We start from the raw sequence: 24,697 nt of genomic DNA, 5'->3' as shown, positions 1-24,697 counted from the left end.
AATGGAATAACTGGATAGACTAATGCTTCCTATGCAGAGCTGGGGGGAAAAAGGTAAGGTATCTTAGGTCAATAAGAAGACAAGAGGGATTTCCCAAGGAGTCGTTGTTTGGGCTGAGATGGATGCTTTTCAGGAACAAAAGCAAGGATGCCTTTGGGAACGGGCTGTGGTTGGGCTCGCAGCACTCCACACTGGCACAGCTGCCCGGAGGAGTGATGGAGTCACCATCCCTGGAGGGATTTAACGCGTGGATGCGCCTGTGCACTTGGGGACACGGCCAGCGGGGGGCTCGGCGGTGCTGGGGGGCACGTTCGGACTCCAATTCCCGGACAGGCTTTCCCAAAATGACTCGCTCCAAGGACACCTTGGCTCTCGCGCACAGCCCGACGGGAGTTGTAGTTTTCCTCCGGCAGCTGCAGAACTACAACACCCGGCGTGACCCGCGGCGCGCAGCGCCCGCCAGGAGCGCCCTTCCCGGGGGCTCGCGGCGCATCACGGGAATTGTAGTTCTTATGCGGAGGCTGCGCGTGGCGAAGCCTTGCTTGGGGACTACGTTTCCCAGCGAGCGGCGCGGCCCGGCCGCGGCACCGGGAACGGCACCGGGAAAGGGAACGAACGGCACCGGCAGCGGGACCGGCACCGGCAGCGGGGAGCGCGGAGATGGCGGTCGATAAGGACCTGCTGGAACTGGATCTCTACGGGCTACTCGGGGTCGGCGAGAAGGCGTCGGAGAAAGAGGTCGTGGGCGCGGCACGGGCCCCTTCCCCTCCTGTTCCGGTGTCCTCGGGAACGGGATGTTCCCGGGGCCGGTGCGGAGCTAAGCGGCTGCTCCGAGCGCTGTCGGTGTGCTCCCGCTGCTCTGGGCGCCGCTGCGGGGCCGGGGCTCTAAAATCGTGCGGAAAGGGCGTGTTTGCGGGTGTTGGCGTTATTTTATCCCAGTTGTACCGATATTGGCGTTATTGCCCTCAGTTTGCCCTTGTGCCTTCTTAGTCCCGACTTTGGAGGAGGGAATGGCTCAAGGAGAGCTGCAGAGTTCGACTGGGACGCTGTTCCCCTCGCTTTGTTATTTATGTGCCTCCAGAAGGAAAGTTCCCGTGTTTATCCAAAAATCCAGCTGCTGGAGGGCAGTCCAGGTGCTGTAGGTGCCTGTAAGGCTTCTGGTTCGTTTTTAGGGGTTTACAACCCGCTCCCTGGAAATTCCCTGTGAATGAAGCATCCAACGGGAACAATCCAGTTGTAACACGCAGGAATGGATAGGTTGAAAAGGCTTCAGGTGACCTCTGGTTATTGCCCAGCTGAGCCAGTCACTGCAGGGAAGGATGAGAGAATTCCTAGCTGGATGGCCTGGCGCAGCTTACAAAGTGGCAAATGGAATTTGGGGCATCAGTCCTTGATCTAAAGTACTTGAAACGATCGCTAGACTTTTTGTAGCATGAGAAAATGGGTGAGAAAAACACTTCCCACCCGCTGATCGGAGCAGCCCGGGGGGAGCTGGGCAGGTGATGGATGTTGGGAGTGAGTTGTCTCTCCCACAGCTGGAATCTAATGCAGGAGGTTGAGTCACCTGCAGCGCTTTCCTCGTACATTCCCATCCCTGGAGCTTTGTCCACCAGGTGGGGCCGAGACACAACTTTCTCCACTCGTTTTAGCAGGAAATTGCTTGGCACTGGGACAGAGCAGCTTCCCTTTTTTTTTTTTTTTTTTTTTGTTTTGTTTTGTTTTGTTTTGTTTTTTTCCTTTCCGCCTTTTTTCCACTTTCCCCTTTTTACCCCTCTCTCCTTTTTGTTTCCCTCTCCCCCCCTTTATTCCCTCCCCCCTTTATTCCCTCCCCCTTTATTCCCTCCCCCCTTTATTCCCTCCCCTTTATTCCCTCCCCCTTTATTCCCTCCCCTTTATTCCCTCTCCCCCTTTTCTTCCCTTTCCCCCTTTTTCTCCTTGGCTCAGACTCACCCCAAACACACCTTCCTGCCCAGCGAGTGTCCTGGGCCCAATTCCCTCTCAATGCAGGGGTAGTTTTTCTGTTTTCCAAGCTGCTTTTTTTGACAAATCCAAACCAGTCCCACCCAGTAACTGGCAGTGTGGCCCCTGCAGGTGAAGACAGCGTTCCGGCAGAAGGCCCTGACGTGCCACCCAGACAAGAACCCGGACAATCCCCGGGCAGGTGAGACACCAGCAGCAATTCCTGGGAGTTTTCACCTCTCCAGGCTCCTGGCAGCAGCTCTGCTTCCCTTCAGCACTGTCCTCAAGGGAATGCCTGGCTGCCTGTCACCTGGAGCACGCACACACAGGGCTCAGGGTTGCTGTCGTGGATGTTAACTCTGGTTTTTAGGGCCGAGCGATCGCTATTGGGTTTGGGAACATCAGCGTCGAGTCAGGGCTGGAATTAGAATTGCACCTCTCAAAACCTTCCCACGTGGTGCCTGAACCCAGACCTTTGGCTGCACACTGGTTTCATCTGTGTCTCTCCCAGTCCAAACTTCTACAGTGCATTATCTCTGGGCATGGCCCGTTTTTATTGTGGAAGGGGGAATTTCAGCTGCCTGCAGGGAGGGAGGGAGGGAGTGGTTGTTGCAGATGTAAATTGCATAATTAGCAATTCTTTTTTTGTGTGTGTGGCAAGACTACGGGTAATTCATCTTCAGAACAATAAATATAATTTCCCTGTGCTTATAGGAGGACTTTTAAAGGCTAGATGGCTGTAATGTAGCAATTTCCAGTACAACGTAAGCGGGGACTCTGGATGATTTATTTGTACACAAACAAGAGGAAGTGAAAGGAAAAGCACTGAGAGGAAGAAGCAAACTGTGAGCTCCAGCTAAATGTGCCATGAAGGAGACATGGCAATCCACGATAAAGAGTCACTAAGAACAATTATGTTCATGTGTTCAAGATTTTTCTTACAGTGAAACAATCTCAGTTTTTGGTTTTTAATTTACTCTCAGGTTGATGTAACAGATGTTGCCCTTTGAGTTGAGGTGGCCATGGGAGAGGTTGGCTTTGGAGGGATGAATTCTTCTTTCTTGGAGAGACCTTCCTGCAGGTCTCTCCCATAAGGAATTGTCTTTGCTGTTCTTTCCCAGATCCCTCCCATGGTTTCCTGCATCTTACCCTCATTTCTTCTCATTCCCAGCGGAAATCTTCCACCAGCTGTCCCAGGCCTTGGCCGTGCTCACAGATGCAGCAGCCAGGGTAAGGATGCTCCCCTGGGAAGGGTGGGATGTTGGGGGGTTACTGGCAACTCCTCCTGTCTTGTCCTGCTCTGTTCTTCAGTGGAGAGTCCGTGCATACGAGTCTCAGTTGTCATTCTGTGAGATCAAATATTGGGTGCCAAACAAAAGCTGGGAGGAACGTTCTGCCTCTGATCAGATGCTCTGTCCAAGGGTGAGATACTGTCTTTAATAACGGGTTAGACCGGAGCATATCCCATTTAATAACATAAAGGATAACCACCCCTGATTCAGGGACACCACATTCCCATGGCAACAGGGCTTTTGCAGTTCCCTTGAAGTCAGGGGCTGACAAGTGAATAATACCTGGATGTGATTGCTGAGGCTCCAAGCTTTTCATAAAAAACAAACCAAAAATGAGCCAGTAACTCTGCAGATAAGCTCAGGGGAGAGACATGGGCTGATTTCAGGTGGTAAGAGCTAAACCCGTGAAATAACTTCTCTTTTCAAGCACTGGTGAAGCTTGTAATCCCCCTTCCAAGGGGGAATTCAACCTTGGGCATCCAAGAACTTTTTGTCTTCTTTATATATTTAAAAGGAAAAAGTGTTTAGCAAACCTTTGCCGTACAGGAATGAAATAAAAAAGAAGGGAAAATCCCAGCTTTTCTAGTTGATTAAAACTGTTGTACAACTATTCTACAGGTAATATGTGAAGCAGTCTGTGCTCACCTCCTACACAAAGGCTCTGTGCAGGTTGAGGAGCACATTAGCAACTGGTTTAAACAGGTGCCAGTGAAACTGCCAGTTCATCCCAGTTCTTAGATCTCTCTGGTGCTGAATTAATGTTGGTGAGCTTTTGCTGCTGAGGATTTTGGGTGCTCTTTGATCTGATACATTCATAGGACTCAAACATGCCTGTGAATAAATATTTCACGTCAAATAGACCTTTTTCAGTTGTAAAACTTGGCTCCAGAGCCAACCTGGGCTGTTACCAGTGCCCCTGAAGCCGCTTTTGAGATGTTCAGGGAACCAAAATGTTCTTCCCACCTCTGAAGATGGGTCAGAGTTCTCTCCAGTACACGGTGGAGTTATTCCTGGACTTCCTCACTCTTCCATCTGGAGATCTTGGGGCCTCTTCTCATGTTTTCAGGATATTTGTGTTAACTTCCAACACTTCTAGGAGTGATGTGTGATCTCATTTCATTCCCTGCTTTCCAGTTTCTCTCCCTATCCCTGTGGTTTCACCCTGTTGTGCTGGTTCCTTGGCAGGCAGCATATGACAAGGTGAGGAGGGCAAAGAAACAGGCTGCAGAGAGGACACAGAAGCTCGATGAGAAGAGGAAGAAAGTAAAGCTTGGTAATAAAACCAAACCTTCCTGTTGTCTTGAACTGGGTGTTTGTGATCTTTCCCTTCTTCCCTGGTCAGCAGGGAAAAATTAAAATTTCCCTTGGATTGTTTTAATTTCTATGAAATGTTTTACATTCGAGTAATGAATTTATTTTTAATTTAATTCTCTCTCTCTGCAGACCTTGAAGCCAGAGAACGACAAGCCCAGTCCCAGGAGAGCGAGGAGGAGGAGATCAGGATAACGAGAACATTAGAAGAAGAAGTAATGATTAATTCTTAGATTTCTCTGCTTGTTTTGAGAAGAATTACTGAAAGCCTTTCCATTTGTGATGAGGTGCAGCAAATCTCTGGATTGCAGGACTTCAGGCTCTGGGATTAACGGGCTCTATGAGTTATAGAATCCCAGGGTGGCTTGGGTTGAAAGGGACCTTAAAGCTCATCCAGTTCCAATCCCCTGCCAGGGGCAGGGACACCTTCCTTTAGACCAGGTTGCTCCAACCTGGCCACGGAAAAGTGGAATGTGGGAGGGATTTTGTGGCAGTCTGGCAAACGTTTTGATTCGGGGATTTTATTTTTCCTGCCCTTTTTCCTTTTGCACAGCAGACAACAACAACAACTGTCCAGTTCTGTGCTGGCTGGGAGGGATGGTGTCACTGGGAACATCCCACTATAGTACTGGAGCTGTCCCAACAGGGGTGTCCCAGGGCAAGCTCTCCTTGGAATTCCTGGCATGCAGCAGCCCTGGAATTGCCTCAGGTGTCCCGTGCTGTGTTCCCTGTGCCGTAGATAATCCGCCTGCGGGAGGAGGGCTCCCGGCAGCTGGAGGAACAGCAGAGGCTCATCAGGGAGCAGATCCGGCTGGAAAGGGAGCAGCACAGCCAAGGTGAGCACAGAGGAGCTTGGAGCCCTCACGTCCAGGGCCAGAAAGAATCCTGATCCGGCAAGTTCAAACAGCAGAACAACCAGAGCTCCGGGGACAGAAACTCCTGGGGTCCCCAGGCTTTCCCTGTATTTTCCTGCCTTTCTTAACTTCATTTCACATCTTTTTTTCTTTTTTTTTTTTTTTTAAATTTTCATTTTTCTTTCGGTTTTCACAAATTGGGGAGGATGTAGAGAATTTGCTTAGTGTAAACCACTTTGAGATCCTTGCAATAAATGCACCATTATAAAGTATTTAATTGTAGGGCCAAATTAAGTTCCTAGGCTGTGCTATCCTGCTTTTTGTCTTACCCTTAATTTTTCCACAGTTGTTCCCGTCAGGACAACTTCTTTTTGCGGGGAAAAATGTCTCAGATGCTACCAGGTCTCCTGCTTGTATTTTTACTTACCTGTTTCTTGTCTTGATCATGGCAAGTCTGGGCATCCTAGAAGGGGAAAATGCTGCCATGGAATATTCAGTCTGTACTGGAGTTCCTGTTGCACAGGTCTTTTGGGGCTGGAATGGTCTAGTGGAAATCCAGAAGTGTTTGCTGTTGTCATATGTATGTTCTCAGGGAAGATTTTGTGCTAAATGCTGAGGAATTTTCTCACCCATGTCCTTTCAATCTGTGGTTTTTCTTTTCCCCTCTTTAGGCAAGCAGGAAAGAAATGGAGCAGAAGGCAAAGTAACTCCTAAACTCAAGGTAAGGCACCCTTTAAAAACTAGATTTTGGTGTAAACTTACAGAACGTGATGGAAAACAGAAGGGACACTTCAACCCTGCTGAACTGGCACATCCCTTTTTCCAGTGGAGGTGAAATTCCTCTGTGGAATATGCATCAACATGTGAACAGCTCTTGTCCTTGCCCTGAGAATCCCTTCCTCCCTCACCTTTTCTCTGTCTGCTCCAGATTTCTGGGCCTGAAATTGAGTTGTCTTTGCTTTGAGCTCAGGGAAACATCTGCTAATTACCCTGACAGAGCCATCAGCATGCCTTCAGTGTGATCTTTTTATATTCCAGGGAGCAGCGTTTCTCTCTGTTCCCCAAACAGTTTGTTCCCTGCGCTCATTGTCATGCTGAGATCACTGTCTTGGCAGTCCCGGGAGTGTGGCTGTAAATAGCAAACGTGGGGACTGTGCAGGGGGGGTGGGAGCAGCACTGAGCACAGCAGTGCATTCAAACAGACAAAATTAACTTCTGGTCTTTATTTCCCAGCTCAGATGGAAATGCAGGAAAGAAGACGAGACAGGAGGGGGATACTCCAAGGATGTGCTGCTGCAGATCCTGCAAAAGGTCCTGTCTGACACTCACTGTTCTACTGCAGGGTCTTCCCCTGCTCTCTGGTATAAGGATAATGAATTCTGGGAAGCTACATATCATAAAATCATGGAATGATGGAATGGTTTGGGTTGGAAGGGACCTTAAAGCCCATCCAGTGCCACCCCCACATCTTCCACTAGCCCAGGTTGCTCCAAACCCCGTCCAACTGGCCTTGGACACTCCCAGGGATCCAGGGGCAGGCACAGCTTCTCTGGGCAGCCTGTGCCAGGGCCTGCCCACCCTCACAGGGAAGAATTTTGTCCTAATACCCAATCTAACCCTATTCCTTGTCAGTGTGAAGCTGTTCCCCATGTCCTGTCACCCCAGGCCCTTGTGAGATGTAAACTGGGGTGGCTCATTTTCGTCTCTGTTCAGGTTTCTCATGCAATTTTCAGAAATCATCAGCAGGTTCAAACAATCATTAAGTTGGAAAAGACTTCCAAGATCATCAAGTCAAACCTTTGAACCAAGTTTGATCCTTTGATCCGTGAGCTGGGAGCTGTCTCCGAGCTAACACCTCTGCCCCACTGTGGGAAGTGCAGAGACAGGAGCAGACAAGCCTTTGATCTGATTAATCCCAGCGTGGCAGCTTTATTTCCCCTCCCTGCAAGCACCTCCTGGAGCTCTGGCTCTGAGCTGAGCATCCCTCTTGCACTGGGGCTTGCTGGAAGCCAAGTGTGTTGCTCTGTGCCTCTCTAGGACTGTTTCCTGGAGGGACAGAAATTATGGCAGGTTGGGGTTGGTGGCAACATGGGGCAGGACAGAAATGGTGACAGCTCAACTTCATGCCTGTGAAAACACAGGTTTTCTCTTTGTGTTCGTTTAATAAATGAACTCAGCATCTCTGCAGGGTCTGTGATTAACTTTTCCTTCTCTCTTTTGCCAGTATGGAGATGTGCTCAATTTGGTGATCTCCAGCAGGAAGACTGGGAGTGCAGTGGTGGAATTCGCTACGGTTAAGGCGGCGGTGAGCGTGCAGAGCCCCAGCTGGGTGTGCTGGGGGGGACGTCACAGGAGGGGACAGGTCACAGGGTGACAGCCCACAGGCTACCTGGTCATTAAGGCAGTGGAGAAGGCTAATGAGAGTCTGAAGGCACAGAGGGATGAAGGGAGTGGCAGAGCTGCAGGCCCAGAGCAGATCAGGCACATAAACAGGTTGTGCATGGAACAGGCTGAGGGGAGAGGCAATGCCTGAAAAATCTGGCACTGAGCATTTTAACTGGCTCCCACTGAAGGTGAATTACCTTGGAGTTGGGCTTCTGTGTTTCAGAGGTGATACCAGGCATTTGCAGTGAAAAACAAATCAAAATGCCCTGGCTTTCTGTGAGTTGTAATTATTCACGTCGCTGTGGGAACAGAAATCATCAGTTACCCTTAATATTAGTAGTTCCATCCCCTTACCCTGTGCAGGAACCTCTGTTCCATGCCACCTGTTCTTTCGCTCACATCCAAATGATCAAAAGGAAAACCAACCCAGACTTGTTATATAAATATTTTCCTTGCTAGGAGATGGCTGTGAAGAACGAAGTTGGCCTGATAAATAATCCTCTGAAGATTTCCTGGCTGGAGGGCCAGCCCCGGAGCCACCCCAGCACTGTCCTCTCTGACAGCACCAGCCAGCCCAGGACCTCACAGGTAAGGAGACATGGGCTGTGGTATTTAAATTCGTTGCTAGAGCAACCTAAATTTCACTGTGCTTTGTAGTTAGGGGCAAATATGAGCTGAAAAGAAGCTCTTGATGCCAGGCCTGGCTTTCCCACTGGCTTTTCTGTGCTGGACCAGTGGATTTTTTAAAGAGAACTGGAGCTGTTTGGATGATTGGATCTTCACACACTCATTGTCTTCCAAGTGAAGAACAAGGATGTTCCTTGCTCAGCCCAAAACTTCCAATGCCATTCTGCTGGGATTTGTTAATATGTGTTGACTGTGGGAATTCTCTGGCTGAGAGCTGCTGAAATGAGGGTTTTTTTAGTCAGTCTTGATTTCTCACTGCGTTCACAGGAGAAGGAAATTTCAGTGATGGAAGGAAACCTCTAATTTTAGGGTCTGCAGGAGGGAGGAGAAAGCAATATCAAACTAAATACCCTTTTAGAGACCTCATTGTTTGGGTTTGGTCCTCTACACCAGTGTGGTTTTCTGAGTGCAAGCTGCATGTCTGCTGGCTTACTTAGCCAGTTCCTTGGCTGGGAAGGTGGGAAGGGACCTGGTTCAAACTTCACATGACACTTACTCTCCTCTCCTCCTTCCTTGTGGTATAAATATCCAGAAATCTCATTGCTGAGAGGGCTCCTGCCTCGTGCAGTCCAGGTGCCCTTAACCTGTGTGTCTGCATCAGCCTTTTGTGTGTTCACTCCCTAAATATTTTAAGCCTGTGAGATTGTTCAGTACATTCACTCTTGACTTTTTTGCAAATACTTTGTTTATAGTATTGGCATTTATGCATCATGGTTGTTATTCTATCCATGTAGAACCAGGGAGAGTCTTTGAGCCACAGGAGATTCAGAGAGGGGAACAGAGTGGTAGAAAGGAAATTGGGGCTAGAAAAGGATTCCAGACCACTTTATTTGAGAATTTCTCATTAGGAGAGAGCGAGAACTGGCTTGTTCCTACCAAAGAGTGTTGCTGTTACAGTTGGAGTTTGGTGGTGGATTCCAGTCTGTGTGGGTTCAGATCCCTGAGTTTATCCTGGCCTGTTTCCATGCCCAGAGCTTGTTATTTTGGAAATGCAGTGTCTGCCTGTGGTGAAGGATTAGTGTGGTGGGGCAGCAGGGAGAGCAGGAAAGCAGCACGTGGGGTCCATGGTGACCACCTCTGTCCAGCACCCCCTCCTCAATCCCATCCTGCTTCTCTGAATGGGGAGGAGTTGCTGCCAGGGCCATGCACCCTTCCCAGGAATTGCACTGCTGATACTTGACTGTCCTTTCTGCTGCTTTTTCTTCTGTAAACAACTGTGAATTCTGGGATTACATTGCAGCCTTGGATCTCTAAACTGCTCCGCTTCCCACTTTTCCTAGTGCCTGCTCCAGACCCTCTCAAAGTTCTGCTGCTGCTGCTGCATCCACTAAGATGCTTCCAGAATCTGTGATGTGCTAATAGCTCCTCTTGGCTGTTTTGCTTCCAGCTGACTTACTTTGCCCTGTCCAACTCTAGACCATGCAGGATGAGCTTCCAGGTCCCTGTTGCTCCTGCCTCTTCCTTTCACACCCAGCCCGGCTTCCCAGCCAGCAGGCTGCACAGTCTTGCTTCCAAGCTGCACAAATTCCAGCTTCCTATTTGCTTCCTATTTGCTTCCCCCCTGGTTTTGTCTGAGTCCACCCCCGTTTTGTTCCCACTCTGTGCAAAGGCAGCTCCTTCCCTGCTCTGCTTCAGCAAACGGCCCCAGACCCGCAGCGTTCTCATGGCAACGCGCTCGCTCCTCATCCTCTGGGATAGCCATCCAGGTGCTCCCTGCCTGGGACAGGCAGTCAGGAGCTGAGTGCCAAAAGCTGCTGGTAAAGGACGGTCAGACCCTAACCAGGGGGTTTGGAGGTGCTTCCACATGGAAGCAAGGCTGGCTGTTGTGCTGGGAGGAGGCAATAAGCTGCAGGCTGCTCGTTCTCCTGCAGCAACGGGTGCACGTTGTCCAGCAGTCCCTGGAGAGCTGCTGGAGCCAAGTAGGAGAGTTCCCCTGGTTATCTGGGGGCATGGAAGTTTTTTGTTATTATTGGTTTCTAAAAGAACCCTGATGTCTAACCTATCAGAAAGGTAAGAATTGCTGACTACTGCAGTAGTTTCTGCAGTGTCCTTTTAACAGTTTGCCCTGATGCTGCCCAAAAAGTTCTCAACCTGGCAGAGCCCTTCCCACTCTCTGGCTCAGGAGTGGAGAACTGGGTCTTGCCCTGAGCTGTGTTAGCTCTCCTTTGGGGAAAATCAAGTCCCAGCAGCTCTTCCCCTCCCCCAGCCCAGAAAAACAGAGGCACGCTGCTTCCCCTCCCTCCAAAAAACCTGCGGTGCCAGGGAGGATGGATCTGGGCCACTCCAGATCCCCTGTGCTCCTGGTGCCTTGGCTTTTTGTGGCTTGTTACCAACAAAACAAGGAGGCAACCAGACACTTCCAGTCACAAATACATTTATTCTTCCATGTCTGTACAGCTGGGAGCTCAGTGCATGCGTGAGGCAGCAGTGTAGGGAGACATCTCCTCTCCTGCCAGGAGGATGAACCCACTGCTGGTGCTCTGTCACGAGCACGTGTGGATGCTTACCTGTTTCCAGGTTGGGAGTGCCAACTGCACTGGAGTTGGGGGAAAAGAAACCCACAAGGAGGAAAGAAGAAAAAAAAAAAAAAGAAGGAACAACTTGGATTTTTCACATCCAGACACGGTGAGAGAAGAACCCCCAGTTCCCGTCTCTCGGCCCTGGCCACACCTGTGGCTTTGAGGTGCAGTGCTACTGTCTCCTTGCAGGCTGCCTGCTGTCCCACAAGGGATCCATGCCAAGTCCCTGTGTGGCCCTGCCCCGCAGTGTCACAGCCACATCCCCAAAATAACAAGTCTTTCCCAAACAATGCCATTCTTCCCTGAGGAGGAGACGCACAGTCCTGAGTGGGAGATTCCCAGGGTGAAGAGTGGAAACGGTGCTCTCACCTGAGCTCTGCTTCAGAGGATTCCTTGGCAAGGAAGGGATGGTCTGTGGTGGGTGAGGCGAGGACAACAAAACAGGCCACACACAACAGGCGTGCTCCAGCATCCCTCCTCCCGCTGGGAGCAGAGGAGCCAGCAGCAGCATCGGGTAAATGGGACGTGGTGAATGATAAGTACCTTCAGATGGCATAATCTCTGGGGTTCTGTTTCCTGAGGGTCTGCAGGACGTCCTCGAGGAGCGATAGCCCCAAATCCACTTTGAAGGACAGGAAGGGATCAGCCAGGTCGGGAAGAGCGGTGCCATTCTGGGAACCTGCCTCTGAGGTGCCGTGGTCTGTAGCCTGGTCCTTGTGCGTTGGAGTGCCTTTGTGGTACTGAGCAGCGTCGGAAAAGGAGATGTCGGAGTGGGAGTCGGTGTGGTCGATGATGTTGGGGCAGCTGGAACTGTCCAGGTACAGCCGGGGAGGCTTGGGAGGGGCTTGTGCCTTGGCCAGGTTCTGCTCGCTCTGGCATGACAGGTAATCAGACTTGTCCTTCAGATCCCTCAAGCCTTCCCTCTTCTGGCCGTCAGTGTCCAGAGTGTGGCTGTTCTGGTTCAGGATGATGACTTGGTTGCCCAGCTTTTTGTGCCTCCTGAGGGAGAAACGTCTGAAGAAGGTGGTGGACTTGATGGACCCTCTGCGCCAGGTATCCATGCTGAGGGAGGCAGTGAGGAGAAGGGACCTGCAGGCTCCTCACAGGCAGGTGCTGGACTAAAGCCACGGGATCAGCAGCAAGCCACGCAGCAGGAACAGCCTCTTCCTGCCCCGTTCCCGTAGCTGGAAGGAAAACAGGGAGGCTGGTAGTGCAGGAAAGGCAGACTCCACGCTGTGGTAAGGAGCAGTTGGCTTGTCTTGGATCTTAAGGAGTCTCCTCCTCGAGTGGAGAAGGAACACAGTGTCTGAGCTCGTTAAACGTGTGCTGGTGAGGAACAGCAAGGCACAGTCACCATGAGAACAGATCTAATCTGGCATCTAGAACAGAAGGGCACCCGGGTGCCATGGTAACCAGCCACCTTCTGCGGAGGGGCACCGCCGGAAAATCCAGTGGGTGGTTGGGAAGGAGACGGTGACTCAGTCCCACTGGAGGAACCAAGGAAATACAGGCAAAGGGGGATGTAAAAAGCGACAACGTGAAAGGCAAATGTTGGGGGAACCGACTGCAAAGGAGACTTACACTGTGTTGGAGCAACCCTGAGTCCGAGGGAGCAGGGGAGAAGCCGCTGGAGCTCTCGGAGAACTGTGCCTGCTACACTCACCAGGATGAAGGAGCAAGTCCAGGGACAGCTCAGCCGGGAGTTCGGGAATTCAGCCAGGTTGGACCCAGAATGCTAAAAATCCCCAAAGCTGCTGCCACCGCCGTCTCTTCATGTGCCGCCCGTCGCCTCTTCCCGGGCTGCAGCTCCTGCTCGGATGTGTTTGTTTTGAGCCAAGCCCTTGCTGAGTCAGCCACGTCAGGAACTGGGTTTTACACGATTGGTAATTGCCAGGATTGCAGGAAGGAGGTGTGTGGAGCGGCAAAGCCTCAGCCCACGCTGCCTGAGGAGCAGGAGAGCTCCTCAGAGGCACCCGTGCTGCTGAGAGCTGCCAGCTTGGAGCCCACCCGGATCAGGCTCTTCTCCTCCCTCCTGCCACTCTGAGAGCTCCGTGTGTCAGCAGGGCTCCCAAGCCAGGCTAGGAGTAATCTCTTGTCTGTTTTAAATTTCAATCCCTGTGCGAGGTGGGGATTCAGGTTTGTGCAGGTGATTCATCTGCATGAGTCTCACACAGCCTCTTCCATCCAGCCCAGCAAATCCCTGGGGTTGGTGGACAGGACTGGGGAGGATTCTGGTTCTGCTGCTGAGGGCTGATACCATTGGTGCTTTGTGAGACACTGGTGCTGCAGTACCCAAAGGTCATTTCACTCATCTGGCTCCTAAGACACCAATTAGACTCCTAATTTCCCACTCAACGTTCCTCCTCATCTGTTGTGGGGCTTCTATTTTGTCCTCACAGCCGGAGGAACCACTTTGCTGGCACTTGATAACAAATTGCACTTACCCCATTTTCATGCAGAGTCTTATTTAGCCATTCTATTGCCTTTGTATCCCTGCTGCTCCCTAAGATGTCCTTAAATACCCAGAGAAGCTGTGGCTGCCCCATCCCTGGAAGTGTCCAAGGACAGGTTGGATGGAGCTTGGAGCAACCTGGGCTAGTGGAAGGTGTCCCTGCCCACGGCAGGGGGTTGGAACCAGATGACCTTTAAGATCCCTTCCAAGCCAAACCATTCGGTGACTCCGACGCTCTGAAATCCCCAGTTCCTGGAAGAATGAACACAAGGGGTTTTTTTTTTCATTCACCTTCTGTCAAGACACTTTATTTCTGCTTGAACTGTCAAGGAACAAGATGGATGTTTCCAAGCTTTGCAGTGCTTTCGTACATCCAAAATAGCACGGCCACCTACTAGTGTGGAATGGCTTTGGAAGCAGAGTTCCAAAGCACTGGAGCAGCTGTCATCAGCTGCCCACGTTCATTAGGCAGAGTCTGCAATCAGCTGGATTCACGTGACAGTGGCTGCCACACACAGCAGGAAGGCTCCAGGAGCTTTGGAAAGCTATTCCATTCCCGTGTCAGGTTTGGGAACATACCTGGTGGTTTTCTTTCTGCAGCCACTTAGAATTGTTCAGTTTGGAGAAGACCTCCAAGATCATCAATTCCAACCATTACAGTCATACAATCAGGAATGGTTTGAGTTGGAAGGGACTTTATGGATCATCTGGTTCCATCCCCCTGCCGTGGGCAGGGACACCTTCTGCCGGCCCAGGTTGTCCAGCCTGACCTTGGACACCTCCAGGGATCCACAGCTTTTCTGGGCAACTTGTGGCAGGGCCTCAGCACCCCCAGTCAGTTGGGAGTTATCAGTTCCATGACTGATCCACATTTTTTTTATGGCATTAACCTTTATAACGGGTGAAGTGTACGCTGGACTTTGGGCCACAGCGTTGCAGGTGCAGGGTGAGCTTGTCATCCAAAATAGTGCCCCATGTAGCCTCGTGGGGAGCAGGGAGCAGCTCTGGCAGCAAGAGGGGAATTCAGGAGTGCAGGCTCTGCGTGTGTCCTGCTTTCCCCATCAGCCGCACTTAGGGAGCAGCTTGTTGTCTGTAGCCAGGCGGCTTTCACACCTCACCTGATCTCTGTGGGATCAAAACTGCTTCCTGCCCAGAATCCCCGTGTTGTGAGAGGGAATTTGGGGAGGGGGAAGCTGGGTCTGCACTGTCCCTGACGGGCTGTGTGTGTTTCCTGCTCCCTACCAGGCATCCGTGGTGTCGGAGCGGGACTACGAGAGCCTGGTGATGATGCGGATGCGCCAGGCAGCGGAGAGGCAGCAGCTCATCGAGCAGCTCCGGCGGGAAGACGAGGAAGAGTCTCACACTTAGCATGACAGTATGGATTCTCCCCACCCCTCCACACCACCCCCCTGCTGAGCTCTTTCTTAATTTAAGTCAATAAACCTCCTTTTTTAAAGCTGGTGTGGGAATACAAATTCCCAGGGATTGCGGCCTTGATCCCTTTCCAGGTTTGGGGAAGGAAATGGCTTCAGTGTGCAGGTCAGGGTGTGTCCCTATCAGTGTGTGTGTCCAGAGCAGCTACCCCATCCCATGGGACAGGGTGTGAGAGGTGCCACCAGAACACCAAAACTTGGAGCTTTTAATCCCTGGAAGCCTGTTTGGGAGCAGTGCATCCAGAAGGATTTGGCTGCAGCTGCAAACAACCCACAGAAGGACATTGGTGTCTTTAGGGCAAAGCTTTATTGGGGTTACCCCTACAGCAGGATCCATACACAGCCCCAAACATTCCAGTAGTGCAGCTGCTGCTGTTGGGATTAGGGCCTGCACCTGGAATGCTCACAACACCTTTCTGTGCTACTTTGGGAACCCTATATTAGGCTTGGATGGCACTCTGGGATCTGGAAGTCTGAAGATGCTGCTGACCACAATCCTATGTGGGATGGAAATGGGCCTTGCTGCCAAGGGAAGGGATTCTCGGACCACTGGGTAGGTTTAGTGGTTCCCCCTCAGATTTCAGGGATGAGATGGGATGCTGTCCATGCCTGGTGTCCCCCTGTAACCTCCCTGACCCAGGAGAAGACACGGATGTCCCAAGGGCAGCCCAAGAGAAGGCAGACGGGTCTGTTACTGAGCTTCCTCCAAGGCATGCTAAATAGATGATTAAAATGTAAAAAGCTGGAATTTGCCAGACTGTCATCCTGCTGAAGGCAGAGCTGGAGCCATCTGTTCCCTCTGCCTGAATTTTGGGCATACTATCCTCCCCATGCTCTTGGGAAATTACAAGGATGGCAAAATCCCACTGGGTCCAGCTCTGCCTCTGCACCGCTCCTCTCCCCGCCCGAGTGCCGGGAGTCTGGGACGGGAAGGAATGAAGGGGGAAAAATTTGCTGTCAGTCCCGTAAGATGATGTCCAGCGGGATCTTGTCCGGGTGGAAGGCAGGATTCTTCCTGGCTATTCCCTGTGGAGGCACCAGACCAGGGTCTGGCCCACGCCAGTCATGCTGACCACGCGATAGCCGAGCTGCTCCAGCTTGTCCAGGACCACGCGTGGCGCGTCGTTCACGTAGTACTCACAGCTGCTCCCGGGAAAGAGGAGGAATAAAGTGAGCTGGGGAAGGAAGAGACAGGAATTTCCTTGTGGATGTGACCCTGCCTTACTCCTAACTCAGGTAAGCCCAGTGACTGCACCTGGCAGAGGTGAGTGTGACACAGTGCCTTGGTTAACCCGAGGGGCAAGGACACAGCCCACAGTGCCAAACCAAGGGGAATCCTGTCCAGGAGGGAAGGAGCAGGTTAAATGGGAATGTGGCTCAGGGACTGGGTGTCCAGAGCCACGTGTTGCTCAGAAACTGGGCTGAAACTGCAGCAGAAGGTTCACAGGTAAACACAGGGGAACACAGTTTTAACACACTTGGGAATTCATGGAGAAGGAGGAGAATCTGGGCCAAGCAGGCAGGAATGATTCAGGTTTTTCTAAGGAATGGAATCCCAATGTTCTGCCTATGTTGGAGCATGTCTGTGAGCTGGGTAGGTTTGAGAGTCTGTGGTGAAATTTGGGGCAAGGTGCTGCTTTCAGTCAGGTGGGAAACCTTTGGAAAGCCAGAAGTTGTCTGTCCTGCATGGAAGTGCCAGGTGAAGTGGAGCACAGGCTGCTCTGCCCCAGCAGTACCTGGGAGTCTGGGAACTGACACCGGGATCCTTGTCTGGCCCTAATTCCTCATTGGTTTGTGCTGGTTCTATGTTTGGAGCAGAAGCTGCTCCTTCCTTCCCCTAGATCCCAGAGCCTGCTCCTCTGTAGAATCTTCAGGGCTGTGGCACTACTGCCCAGTAAAGGGACCAGACACAAACTTGGCTGAATTGGGTGGGGACAGCAGAGCTGAGCTGGCCAGTAGAACCTTTGGCACTGGGTCTGCCAGCCTTTCCTTTGACACAGCTTCTGGGATGCAGCATTTATTGGAGCAGCTGGATAAGTTCCAGAGCAGCTCAGCCCTGAGATGACTTGCGGTGTCTGATAATGACGGGTTGCAGGATCACTGGGGATCCAGTTTGGGCACCTTAACAAAGACTCTCCTGATTTTCATGCTAATAATGATGGAAAAAAGGTCCAAAAGCCTTTCCAAAGCTGCTTCTGCTCCGGTTGCAGAGCCGTGCTGGAGCAGGGAGTGCTTTAAAGCACGAAACAACCCCAAGATATGAGAGATTTTCCAGTTTCTCAAGATAGACTGTACTTGGCTGTAATTATAGATGTGGTGTAAAGATAATGTGTGTTATTATAAGTGTCTTTGAAGTCCGTGCTTTCTCCAGGAGGGTTGCCACATATCCTTCAGATTCCCAGTGGGAGGTGGTAAATATTATTCCCATTATTCAGAGGAAGGAGCAGAGGCAGGGATTTGCAGGAAGCTAAAAAAACAGAGTGACTGAGCTAAAATCAGGAGGAAAGAGTTCCCAGGGCTTTATCAGAGCTCTGTGTTGAGGGTAACAAAGGTTGCACAGTGTGGGTATCGGATACGCTGCTGTCTCCGTGTGTATCCAGTTGGGATGGAGGGGCTGGGACACCTGCAAAACCTTTTCATCCAAATAAACACCATCAGGGAAAAGAGAAGTCATCCCGGATTGGCACTGGTTTGGTGTGTGTGATTCCACCTGCTCTGCCTCCAGGGGTGCCAAACCAGGAGAGCCCACACAAGGGTGGGGCAGGAGCATCCTCCGCACGCGGCGATTTTTAGGGATGGAGCAGCCAACCTCCTGGGATCTCTGCCCAGCTCTCCTCGAGCTCCCTGAGGACAGGGTTTGGCTGTACCCAGAGGAACAGGTATGCTGAATGTCAGCAGGTGCCTCAGCCCTCAGCTCCCAAATCCAACAGGGATTGCAGTTAAGACCAAAGGGTGCTGGCAGCGTGTAATCACCGGAGAGGCCGAGGATGTGCCCGGCCATCATCCCTCCATGGACCCACAACCACCTGGGCACACCCAGACTCCCCTTGTCCGCAGCACCTGAGGGGCAGGGATTTGCCCCTCGGTGTGCCTGCCCCTGTGCTACATGTCCCTGTGCCACCCCTGGCTGCCCCCAGGGCTCTGCCACAGGCCCAAAGGGCAGGGACCACGTGCCTGCTCCCCACACCCCATGGGACTTAATGAGGGGCCTTTTGGCCACGCAGAGCTGCGGAACAGGATCCGTGCACTCCCTGATTACAGGGATTTAAGTGCTTCACCTGTCCATCCCAGTTTCCCAACAGGTTTGTGCTGCTCAGGACTTTCCTTCAGGCTCCCTCCAAGGTCATGGTTAAGATTTTGGGGCCCACGGTGCTGCAGGAAGGGGAAGGTTTGCAGCATCTCCATCTGCTCAGGAGGGAGTTGGGGAAAATCCTGCTTGGCCATGGTGCAGATCCCGGAGCTCTCGGCCCTGGTTGGGACTCTGGTGGAGGTGACGGGGCTTGCCCCGCTGGCACATGGCCAAGCTCTGGGGGTGCCAGCAGCCATGTTCCAGCCAGGGGACTTTCCCAATTCCCTGTTGCTCAAGAGCACGCGGGGACGACGTGCAGTGCCGTGGGGATGTGCCACGGGGATGTGCCATAGGAGATGTGCTGCAGGGATGTGTCATAGGGATGTGCCACAGGCATGTGCCGTGGGGATGTGCCATAAGGGATGTGCCATAGGGATGTGCCACAGGGATTTGCCATAGGGATGTGCCAGGGCGATGTGCCACAGGGATGTACTGTGGGGATGTGCCATAGGGGATGGGCCATGGGGATGCAGCAGAGCTCCCAGCTATGACACTGGGCCATACCAAGGAGCAGATGGGGCAAGAGGAGCTCAAAATGCTCCAGGCCACAGCAAGGGAGGAAAGGTGGTGAATCCACCAGGGAGATACCATAGGAAGTCTCAGATCCTTTCTCCCAAACAAGCAGAACGCAGCATTCTGGTTCCTTACAGCGCTGCAGCTCCCCCAGCTGCGGGGGCAGGTGCCACAGAGGCATTTACCTGTCCTTGCCTTCCTTTCCTACCCAAATCCCAGGGTCCCTTGCCTAAATCTCTCGTGATCCAGCAGCATTTCTTGGAGCCTGTTCTCCTTCTCCCCTGCCGTGTCTCCCGTCTCGTTGCGTAACTTGGGGCTCGGCGGGTGGCAGCACGAAGCCAGTGCTGCTGCCAATCTCTGCCCACCCACAGTCTTGGGAATAGCAGCATGGAGAGGGATCAGCCCAGCAAACCCCCCCGGGAATTCGGTTGGGATAAGGGGGCCCCCAGTATTTATATTTTATCTCCTTATTCTGTAAAATCTCCCACCCCGCTCAGATTTTAATGCTGCAGCAGCTGAGAATCCAGCCCTCGGTGTTTGCCAGGCTGGTGCTGAGTAGGTGGGTTTTCCCAGCTCCTTGGATGGAAGTTTAGGAATATGCTGAGACAAGAGACCCTTTCTGTTAAATACCTGGTCCTTCTCTTCTGTGCTGTGGAACATGAACAGGAATTGAGCTGCTCGTCTCTGTCAAGTTCATTTGAATTTAGGTGTTTGTTTTGCTTTGTTGGTTGTTTGTTGGGTTTTTTCTCTGGATAAAACAAAGAAGTGGAATATCAAGTGGGCAAGAAAAGTGGGCCAAGCCACGAGGAAGATGCTGGTCATGTCCCCACATGGTACTTTGATGAAATCTGAGGTCAAACTCGGCCTGGGCAGAGATGGCACATGGAGAAGTGTCAAATATCCACGGCTTGGGAACACGCAGGTAAAGGGAGGGGAGTCGGGGGGGACACCACGGGAAGCAGTTCTGACCCCAGGACTCACAGCAGCCCATGGGAAAGGTTTGGGAGCTGTTGAGAGGGGCTGGCTCGGCAGAAACCTCGAGCTACACTGGAAAGCAGGATGGGACAGGACAGATTGTGGCTGAGATGGAGGGGATAGGATGGGATGGGACAGACAGTCTGCGGATGAGCAGGACAGGACAAACTGTGGATGGGCATTCCAGGCGGCTCAGCACCACAGGCAGAGCAAGGCTGTGACAGCAGCACTGGCTCCTGAGAGTCTCAGGGCTGGAGATGATCAGACCGAGGAGATTTGAGTTCAGGATGAGGGGTGGGATGTTGGCAGATGGAGCCACGCGTGTCTTGTTGCAGCTGGGGCATGTGTCAGGTAACAGCCAGGAGCACCCTGGTGTGTCAGGGGTAAGGAGAGAGGGAAAGGTGGGTCAGGTGCTAAAACAGGGGCAGAGCAAGGAAAAACTAAAGAACTAAGTGAAGTATCAGGCAGCGTTTCCTTGGGTGAGCCCTGGCAGGCAGGACAAGACATGTCCCAGGATTAACTGTACAGCTGGAAGGTGCTGTGGGAAATGCCAGGAGTGAAAATGCTCTACATTTTCTCAGGAAAATAAGAAGAGGAGGACTTACAAGTTGTTCCCCAGCATGTTCCTCTTCCTGGCCCCCAGGAAGTCCATCAGGTCGGGATCTGAGTGCTCGTCGCCCACCATGGTGGGACCAGCCTCCTGTGGGAGAGGCAGCGGAGCGGTGAGTCACATGTAGGGGTACAGCTCCTGCTCCCAGCACAGCACCAGTAAGAGCTTTACTGGGAAGGGAATTGCCATCAGCCACCTGTCTGGACCAGGAGGGGACTTCAGTGACCCCTGCCCTGGCCACTGCCAGGAAAACAGTCACTCCCCCCTGCAAGGCCAGGACAGGCCATTTCCAGCAAGTTCCAGGCTGGAAATGTTTGCTTTGCCATGGCAAAGAGCAGAGTTTCCAAAGTCTCCAGAGGGCAGACTGAGCTCCACCAAAACAAGCTGTGTGCTGTTCCCTACAGGAACAGGACATGTAGGGAACACCACATGTGCCCCTTCCTGTACCTCATCCATAATCACTCAACCAGCTTGTCACTGCTGGCACGCTTTGGTGCTCCAGCATCCCCACACGTCCCCATTCCGAATCCACTGCTGCTTCCTTTGGTATGTGTAATGGGACATTTCCAGCAGCAGCAGCAGCAGCGTCCATCACCCAACTTCCTCCCTTTGCTCATTTGCCGTTTTCACCTCCCCCCCCCCTTCCTGCCCCAAACCACACTGGTATATTTGGGCTGTCGGGCGGATGGCTCCCCTTTGGGTTGGGAAAGGGAAACCCCGGATAAACACAGGGCTGTGGGCTCCCACAGAACCCTGCAGGACGTGCTGGCTGCCAGGAGCTGGGGAGCAGCTGCCCTATGGGATGTGTGTGCTGCCAGCACTGGGGAGTTCCATTTCCTCTGTGGTTTTATCTGAGACTAACAGGTTGTGCCCAGCCAGCGATCCCTGACAATGATCCCAACCACTGCCTGGTTCCTGCCAGCCCCTGCTGCCAGCCATGTCCACTCCCTGGCTGGGTTTTCCACCCTGGAACGGCTGTTTGGGGACAAGAGGGAAAACAATGGTGAGGATGCACGGGCAGAGCTGTCCCTTTGGCGTTCGCAGGATCCTGCCACAAGTTTCCCGAGTGAGTAGCTGTTTGGGAGAGGAGAATTTGCGGGGAGCAGAGCCGTGGTGTGGGTACCGGGGGCTCTCCACGCCCCGACCCCCGGGGTTTGGGCACCGGCGGCTCTCACGGAGTGCGGGGACGGTCTGTGCCGGACACCCCACACCGGGCACCGTCCCCCAAACCTGCATCACCCCCAACAATCCCCCCCCAGCAGCAGCGGGGACAGCCCAGCCCAGCCCAGCCGGGCACCGGTGACGGCCGCTCGTCCCGCCGCTCGTCCCGGTCGGTCCCTGCCCGCCCCCCGAAAATCCCCACCCCCGGGGGTCCCGCCGGGACTCACCAGGCGGATTTGGGTGCTGATGAGCAGGTACGGCATCTCCGCTCCGCCGCTCCCGCCGCCGCTCCGGGGCCGCCCCCGGTCCCGCCCCGGCGCCACCGCCCCCGGGGCAGCGCGGGGGGAAAAAGGGGCTCCCGGAGGGGTCAGAGGGGCCCCGCCGGGAATGGGGAGCGGGAGACCGCCGGGGGACTCCGACGGATCTCTCGACAAGGAAAGGGCAGGGAGAGGGTGGGCAGGAGGCGATGGGACAAGGAGATGGAGCAGGAAGAGTGGGACAGGGAGGTGGTGGACCGGGAGGAGATGGGTAGAGAGACAAAGGACAGGCGATGGTGAGCAGGGAAACGATGGTCCAGGAGACGACAGCCAGGGAGGTGGGGGACAGGAGAAGATGGGCAGGGAGGCGATGAACAAAGAGATGATGGACAAGGAGATGATGGATAGGGAGAAGAACCAGGAAATTAATAGCAGGGAGATAAAGGACCAGGAAATTACAGCAAGGAGATCAGGACTGGGAGATGATGAAGCAGGAGCCAGGCAGGTGGGAAACCCTGGGTCCTGCAGATTATCCCAGCGCCCACCCCACTCTCCAACCAAACATTCCCTTGAAGCAGCGTGGTCCAATATTTTTGGGGAAAACTCCATTTTTCTACCAGCTGTCAAGCTTTTATCAGGGAACACAGGGGTTTAAATTCCTTCACAATTTGAGGAGAAGCTCATTTGCTGGGACTAGGACAGGCAGAGGCACTTCCTCTGCAGCTGCTGAGTAATTCCGCCCCCTCAACACCCCCCTTCCAGTTGGAAAACCATACATAAACCAAATAATACTTCCATAAATAGCAAATAATAGTTCCCTGGCCTTCAGACTTGAGCAGAACCCTCTCCATGCAGCTCCCCAGGTTAACAAATCACAGTCAATTCCTAATTTTGCTGATAATCCTCACCCCACTGGTTAAACATCAGCTCATTTCGATCATCCCCAGCTCCTGGAACAGTGGGAATGTTTGCTCATGGCTCTCCTGTTCCAGCACAAACCCATTGTCCAGTGAATCAACAGCACCACCGCTCTGGCACCTTTCACCTGGTTGGATTTGGACAGGATTCCCACAATCCACGTGCCCTTTGGATCTCCACGAGGTATGTGTGTTCTGTGGTTACCAGCCTGTTGGCTGTAGGGAATAACATGGGTATGAAATCCAGACCCTTCCAGAAATTAAAGGAAACCTAGCCGGGGTTCTGGCAGCCTGCCCAGTTCTTGCTCTGGCTCTTACACAGCTCTTTCTTGGAGGGGGAAAAAAAAAAAAAGTAGGGAAAAAAGAGGGAAATGAGAGCAGAGCTGCACATGACATTTTAATATTGAATTTCCTCAGGAGATACCGAAATCTGGGAGGCAGCTGGAGCATGATGGATCTCAGTGGTACCATCCATCATCCCAGAGCAGCTTATCATGCTCCAGCCCCGGCTCTGAGCTGGCTGCTCCCAGCTCTGCTTGGACACGCAGGAGATGAGCCCAGCTCGGAATCACTCCCAGGAATTCAGGTAAAGGGAAGAAAAGGGTTCTTTGGCTCTGCTGTCACCTACGCTCCCGGGAGCAGGGAGCACATGAAGGGCTTGATTTTCCTGTTCCTGACCAGCGCCTTTTCCTAAAGAATCCTTTGCCTCCTCCAGAAAAAGGCATTTCTACCTTTAATGATCCTGGGATAAACAAGTTCTTCTCGGGGGATCCTGCCAGGAATGTAAGTGCCCTCTGCGTTCACATTGTTTTCTGTAGAAGGGAGAAATTCCAACCCTAAAGGCTTGGGATGATTGTTTAGCCATTCCTGTGTCCTTCGCCTAATTCCACCTAAAATCTCTTCTCTCATCCCAAGAACTGGTCGCTCAGTGCACAGCTCCCTCACTACAATAACCCTGTCCCACTTGGCTCCGTTGCGTGTTCCCAAATTCCTGTTTTCTGGCCCATTTGTCCCTCACTGCTGGAAGCTGAACACCCAGTCCAGTGGGATTTCACTCCACGTACCCCCAGCCTGCAGGTGTTCTCCACTGCTCTGAGGGTGTTAAAGGGTCTCTCTGGAAATTATTTACTTGGGAAAGAACTTGGTACAGGTACAGGTGTATCTTCAGGTACAGGTACAGGTGTGGTTGGAACTGTAGGTGTGGTGTAATTGTAGATCCATGTGCAGGCACAAGAGTAACTGTAGGTTCATGTACAGGTGTAACTAGGTACATGTACAGGTTTAAGTATAGGTTCACGTGCAGGTACAGCTGTGACTAGGTTCATATACATATATTGATGTAATTTTAGGCTCAAGTACAGGTGTGACTTTAGGTCCATGTGCATGTACAGGTGTGACTTTAGGCTCATGTAGAGGTGTAACTTTAGGGTCATGTACAGGTGTGACTTTAGGTCCAGGTCCAGGTGTAAATGTGGGTACAGGTGTAACTGTGGGTACAGGTACATGTACAGGTACAGATACAGGTCCAGGTGTAACCGCAGGTCCGTGTCCCTGTCCCGGTCCCGGTGTGAGCGCCGCTCCCTGTCCGTGTCCCGGTCCGTGTCCCGGTCCCGGTCCCGGTCCCGGTGTGAGCGCCGCTCCCTGTCCCTGTCTGTGTCCCGGTCCGTGTCCCGTTCCCGGTGCGAGCGCCGCTCCCTGCCCTGTCCCGGTCCGTGTCCCGGTCCCGGTGTGAGCGCCGCTCCCTGTCCCTGTCCCTGTCTATGTCCCGGTCCGTGTCCCGTTCCCGGCGCGAGCGCCGCCCTGTCCTTGTCCCCGTCCGTGTCCCGGTCCCGGTGTGAGCGCCGCTCCCTGTCCCGGTCCGTGTCCCGGTCCCTGTCCCGGTCCCTGTCCCGGTCCGTGTCCCGGTCCGTGTCCCGGTCCCGTTCCCGGTCCCGTTCCCGGCGCGAGCGCCGCTCCCTGCCCACGTGCAGCTCCACGTGCCGGCCGTGGGCGCGTCCCCCGCGCCGCCCGTGCCGTGCGCGGC

At 52.9% G+C, this 24,697-nt stretch overlaps 3 protein-coding genes across 6 annotated transcripts; 1 reads left to right on the top strand and 2 right to left on the bottom strand.

The window, feature by feature from the left end:
- The first annotated feature begins 588 nt into the window (after window positions 1-588).
- On the top strand, window positions 589-14,915 carry DNAJC17 (DnaJ heat shock protein family (Hsp40) member C17). 2 transcript variants are annotated; one of them, XM_050336418.1, is made up of 11 exons: window positions 589-738; window positions 2,092-2,161; window positions 3,131-3,189; window positions 4,437-4,524; window positions 4,695-4,777; window positions 5,302-5,398; window positions 6,088-6,137; window positions 6,650-6,727; window positions 7,641-7,721; window positions 8,261-8,389; window positions 14,705-14,915. In XM_050336418.1, the coding sequence occupies exons 1-11, from the start codon at window positions 661-663 to the stop codon at window positions 14,825-14,827; spliced, it is 936 nt and encodes a 311-aa protein (XP_050192375.1). In that variant the 5' UTR covers window positions 589-660; the 3' UTR covers window positions 14,828-14,915. The 2 variants fall into 2 exon arrangements, with proteins under 2 accessions (XP_050192375.1, XP_050192373.1); XM_050336416.1 differs by lacking the exon at window positions 14,705-14,915 and adding an exon at window positions 11,006-11,170.
- CUNH15orf62 (chromosome unknown C15orf62 homolog) lies at window positions 10,846-13,677 on the bottom strand. Of its 2 annotated transcripts, none has more exons than XM_050336427.1 (2): window positions 12,589-13,677; window positions 10,846-12,191 (listed from the first exon to the last, which is right to left on the bottom strand). In XM_050336427.1, exon 2 carries the CDS (start codon window positions 12,066-12,068, stop codon window positions 11,553-11,555), a length of 516 nt encoding a protein of 171 aa, XP_050192384.1. In that variant the 5' UTR covers window positions 12,069-12,191; window positions 12,589-13,677; the 3' UTR covers window positions 10,846-11,552. The 2 variants fall into 2 exon arrangements, with proteins under 2 accessions (XP_050192384.1, XP_050192383.1); XM_050336426.1 differs by having other exon boundaries at window positions 10,846-12,494; window positions 12,589-13,676.
- A 265-nt stretch (window positions 14,916-15,180) lies between the features above and the next one.
- GCHFR (GTP cyclohydrolase I feedback regulator) lies at window positions 15,181-22,867 on the bottom strand. Of its 2 annotated transcripts, XR_007631537.1 has the most exons (4): window positions 21,728-22,867; window positions 20,335-20,429; window positions 19,385-19,502; window positions 16,002-16,067 (listed from the first exon to the last, which is right to left on the bottom strand). XR_007631537.1 is itself a non-coding variant. In XM_050336419.1 (3 exons), the coding sequence occupies exons 1-3, from the start codon at window positions 22,364-22,366 to the stop codon at window positions 15,912-15,914; spliced, it is 858 nt and encodes a 285-aa protein (XP_050192376.1). In that variant the 5' UTR covers window positions 22,367-22,568; the 3' UTR covers window positions 15,181-15,911. The 2 variants fall into 2 exon arrangements, 1 of the variants encoding a protein (XP_050192376.1); XM_050336419.1 differs by lacking the exon at window positions 19,385-19,502 and having other exon boundaries at window positions 15,181-16,035; window positions 21,728-22,568.
- Between the last annotated feature and the right edge of the window lie 1,830 nt (window positions 22,868-24,697).

This window comes from Myiozetetes cayanensis, unplaced genomic scaffold, assembly GCF_022539395.1.
Source record: "Myiozetetes cayanensis isolate MyiCay16 unplaced genomic scaffold, myiCay2020 scf6-25, whole genome shotgun sequence".
NCBI classification, from domain to species: domain Eukaryota; kingdom Metazoa; phylum Chordata; class Aves; order Passeriformes; family Tyrannidae; genus Myiozetetes; species Myiozetetes cayanensis.
This window is presented reverse-complemented; position numbering and strand designations above follow the sequence as displayed.

Bases quoted from the DNA above. Each gene is read 5' to 3' on its own strand.
- DNAJC17 (XM_050336416.1), top strand. From the start codon at position 661: ATGGCGGTCGATAAGGACCTGCTGGAACTGGATCTCTACGGGCTACTC. The intron at 3,190-4,436 runs GTAAGGATGCTC...GTTCCTTGGCAG, and splicing joins TCACAGATGCAGCAGCCAGG to GCAGCATATGACAAGGTGAG. The intron at 4,778-5,301 runs GTAATGATTAAT...CCTGTGCCGTAG, and splicing joins CGAGAACATTAGAAGAAGAA to ATAATCCGCCTGCGGGAGGA.
- GCHFR (XM_050336419.1), bottom strand. From the start codon at position 22,366: ATGGAGTTTTCCCCAAAAATATTGGACCACGCTGCTTCAAGGGAATGT. The intron at 20,430-21,727 runs GTGAGTCCCGGC...CCTCTCCCACAG, and splicing joins TCAGCACCCAAATCCGCCTG to GAGGCTGGTCCCACCATGGT. The intron at 16,036-20,334 runs GTAAGTCCTCCT...TCCCGGGAGCAG, and splicing joins AACATGCTGGGGAACAACTT to CTGTGAGTACTACGTGAACG.
- CUNH15orf62 (XM_050336427.1), bottom strand. From the start codon at position 12,068: ATGGATACCTGGCGCAGAGGGTCCATCAAGTCCACCACCTTCTTCAGA.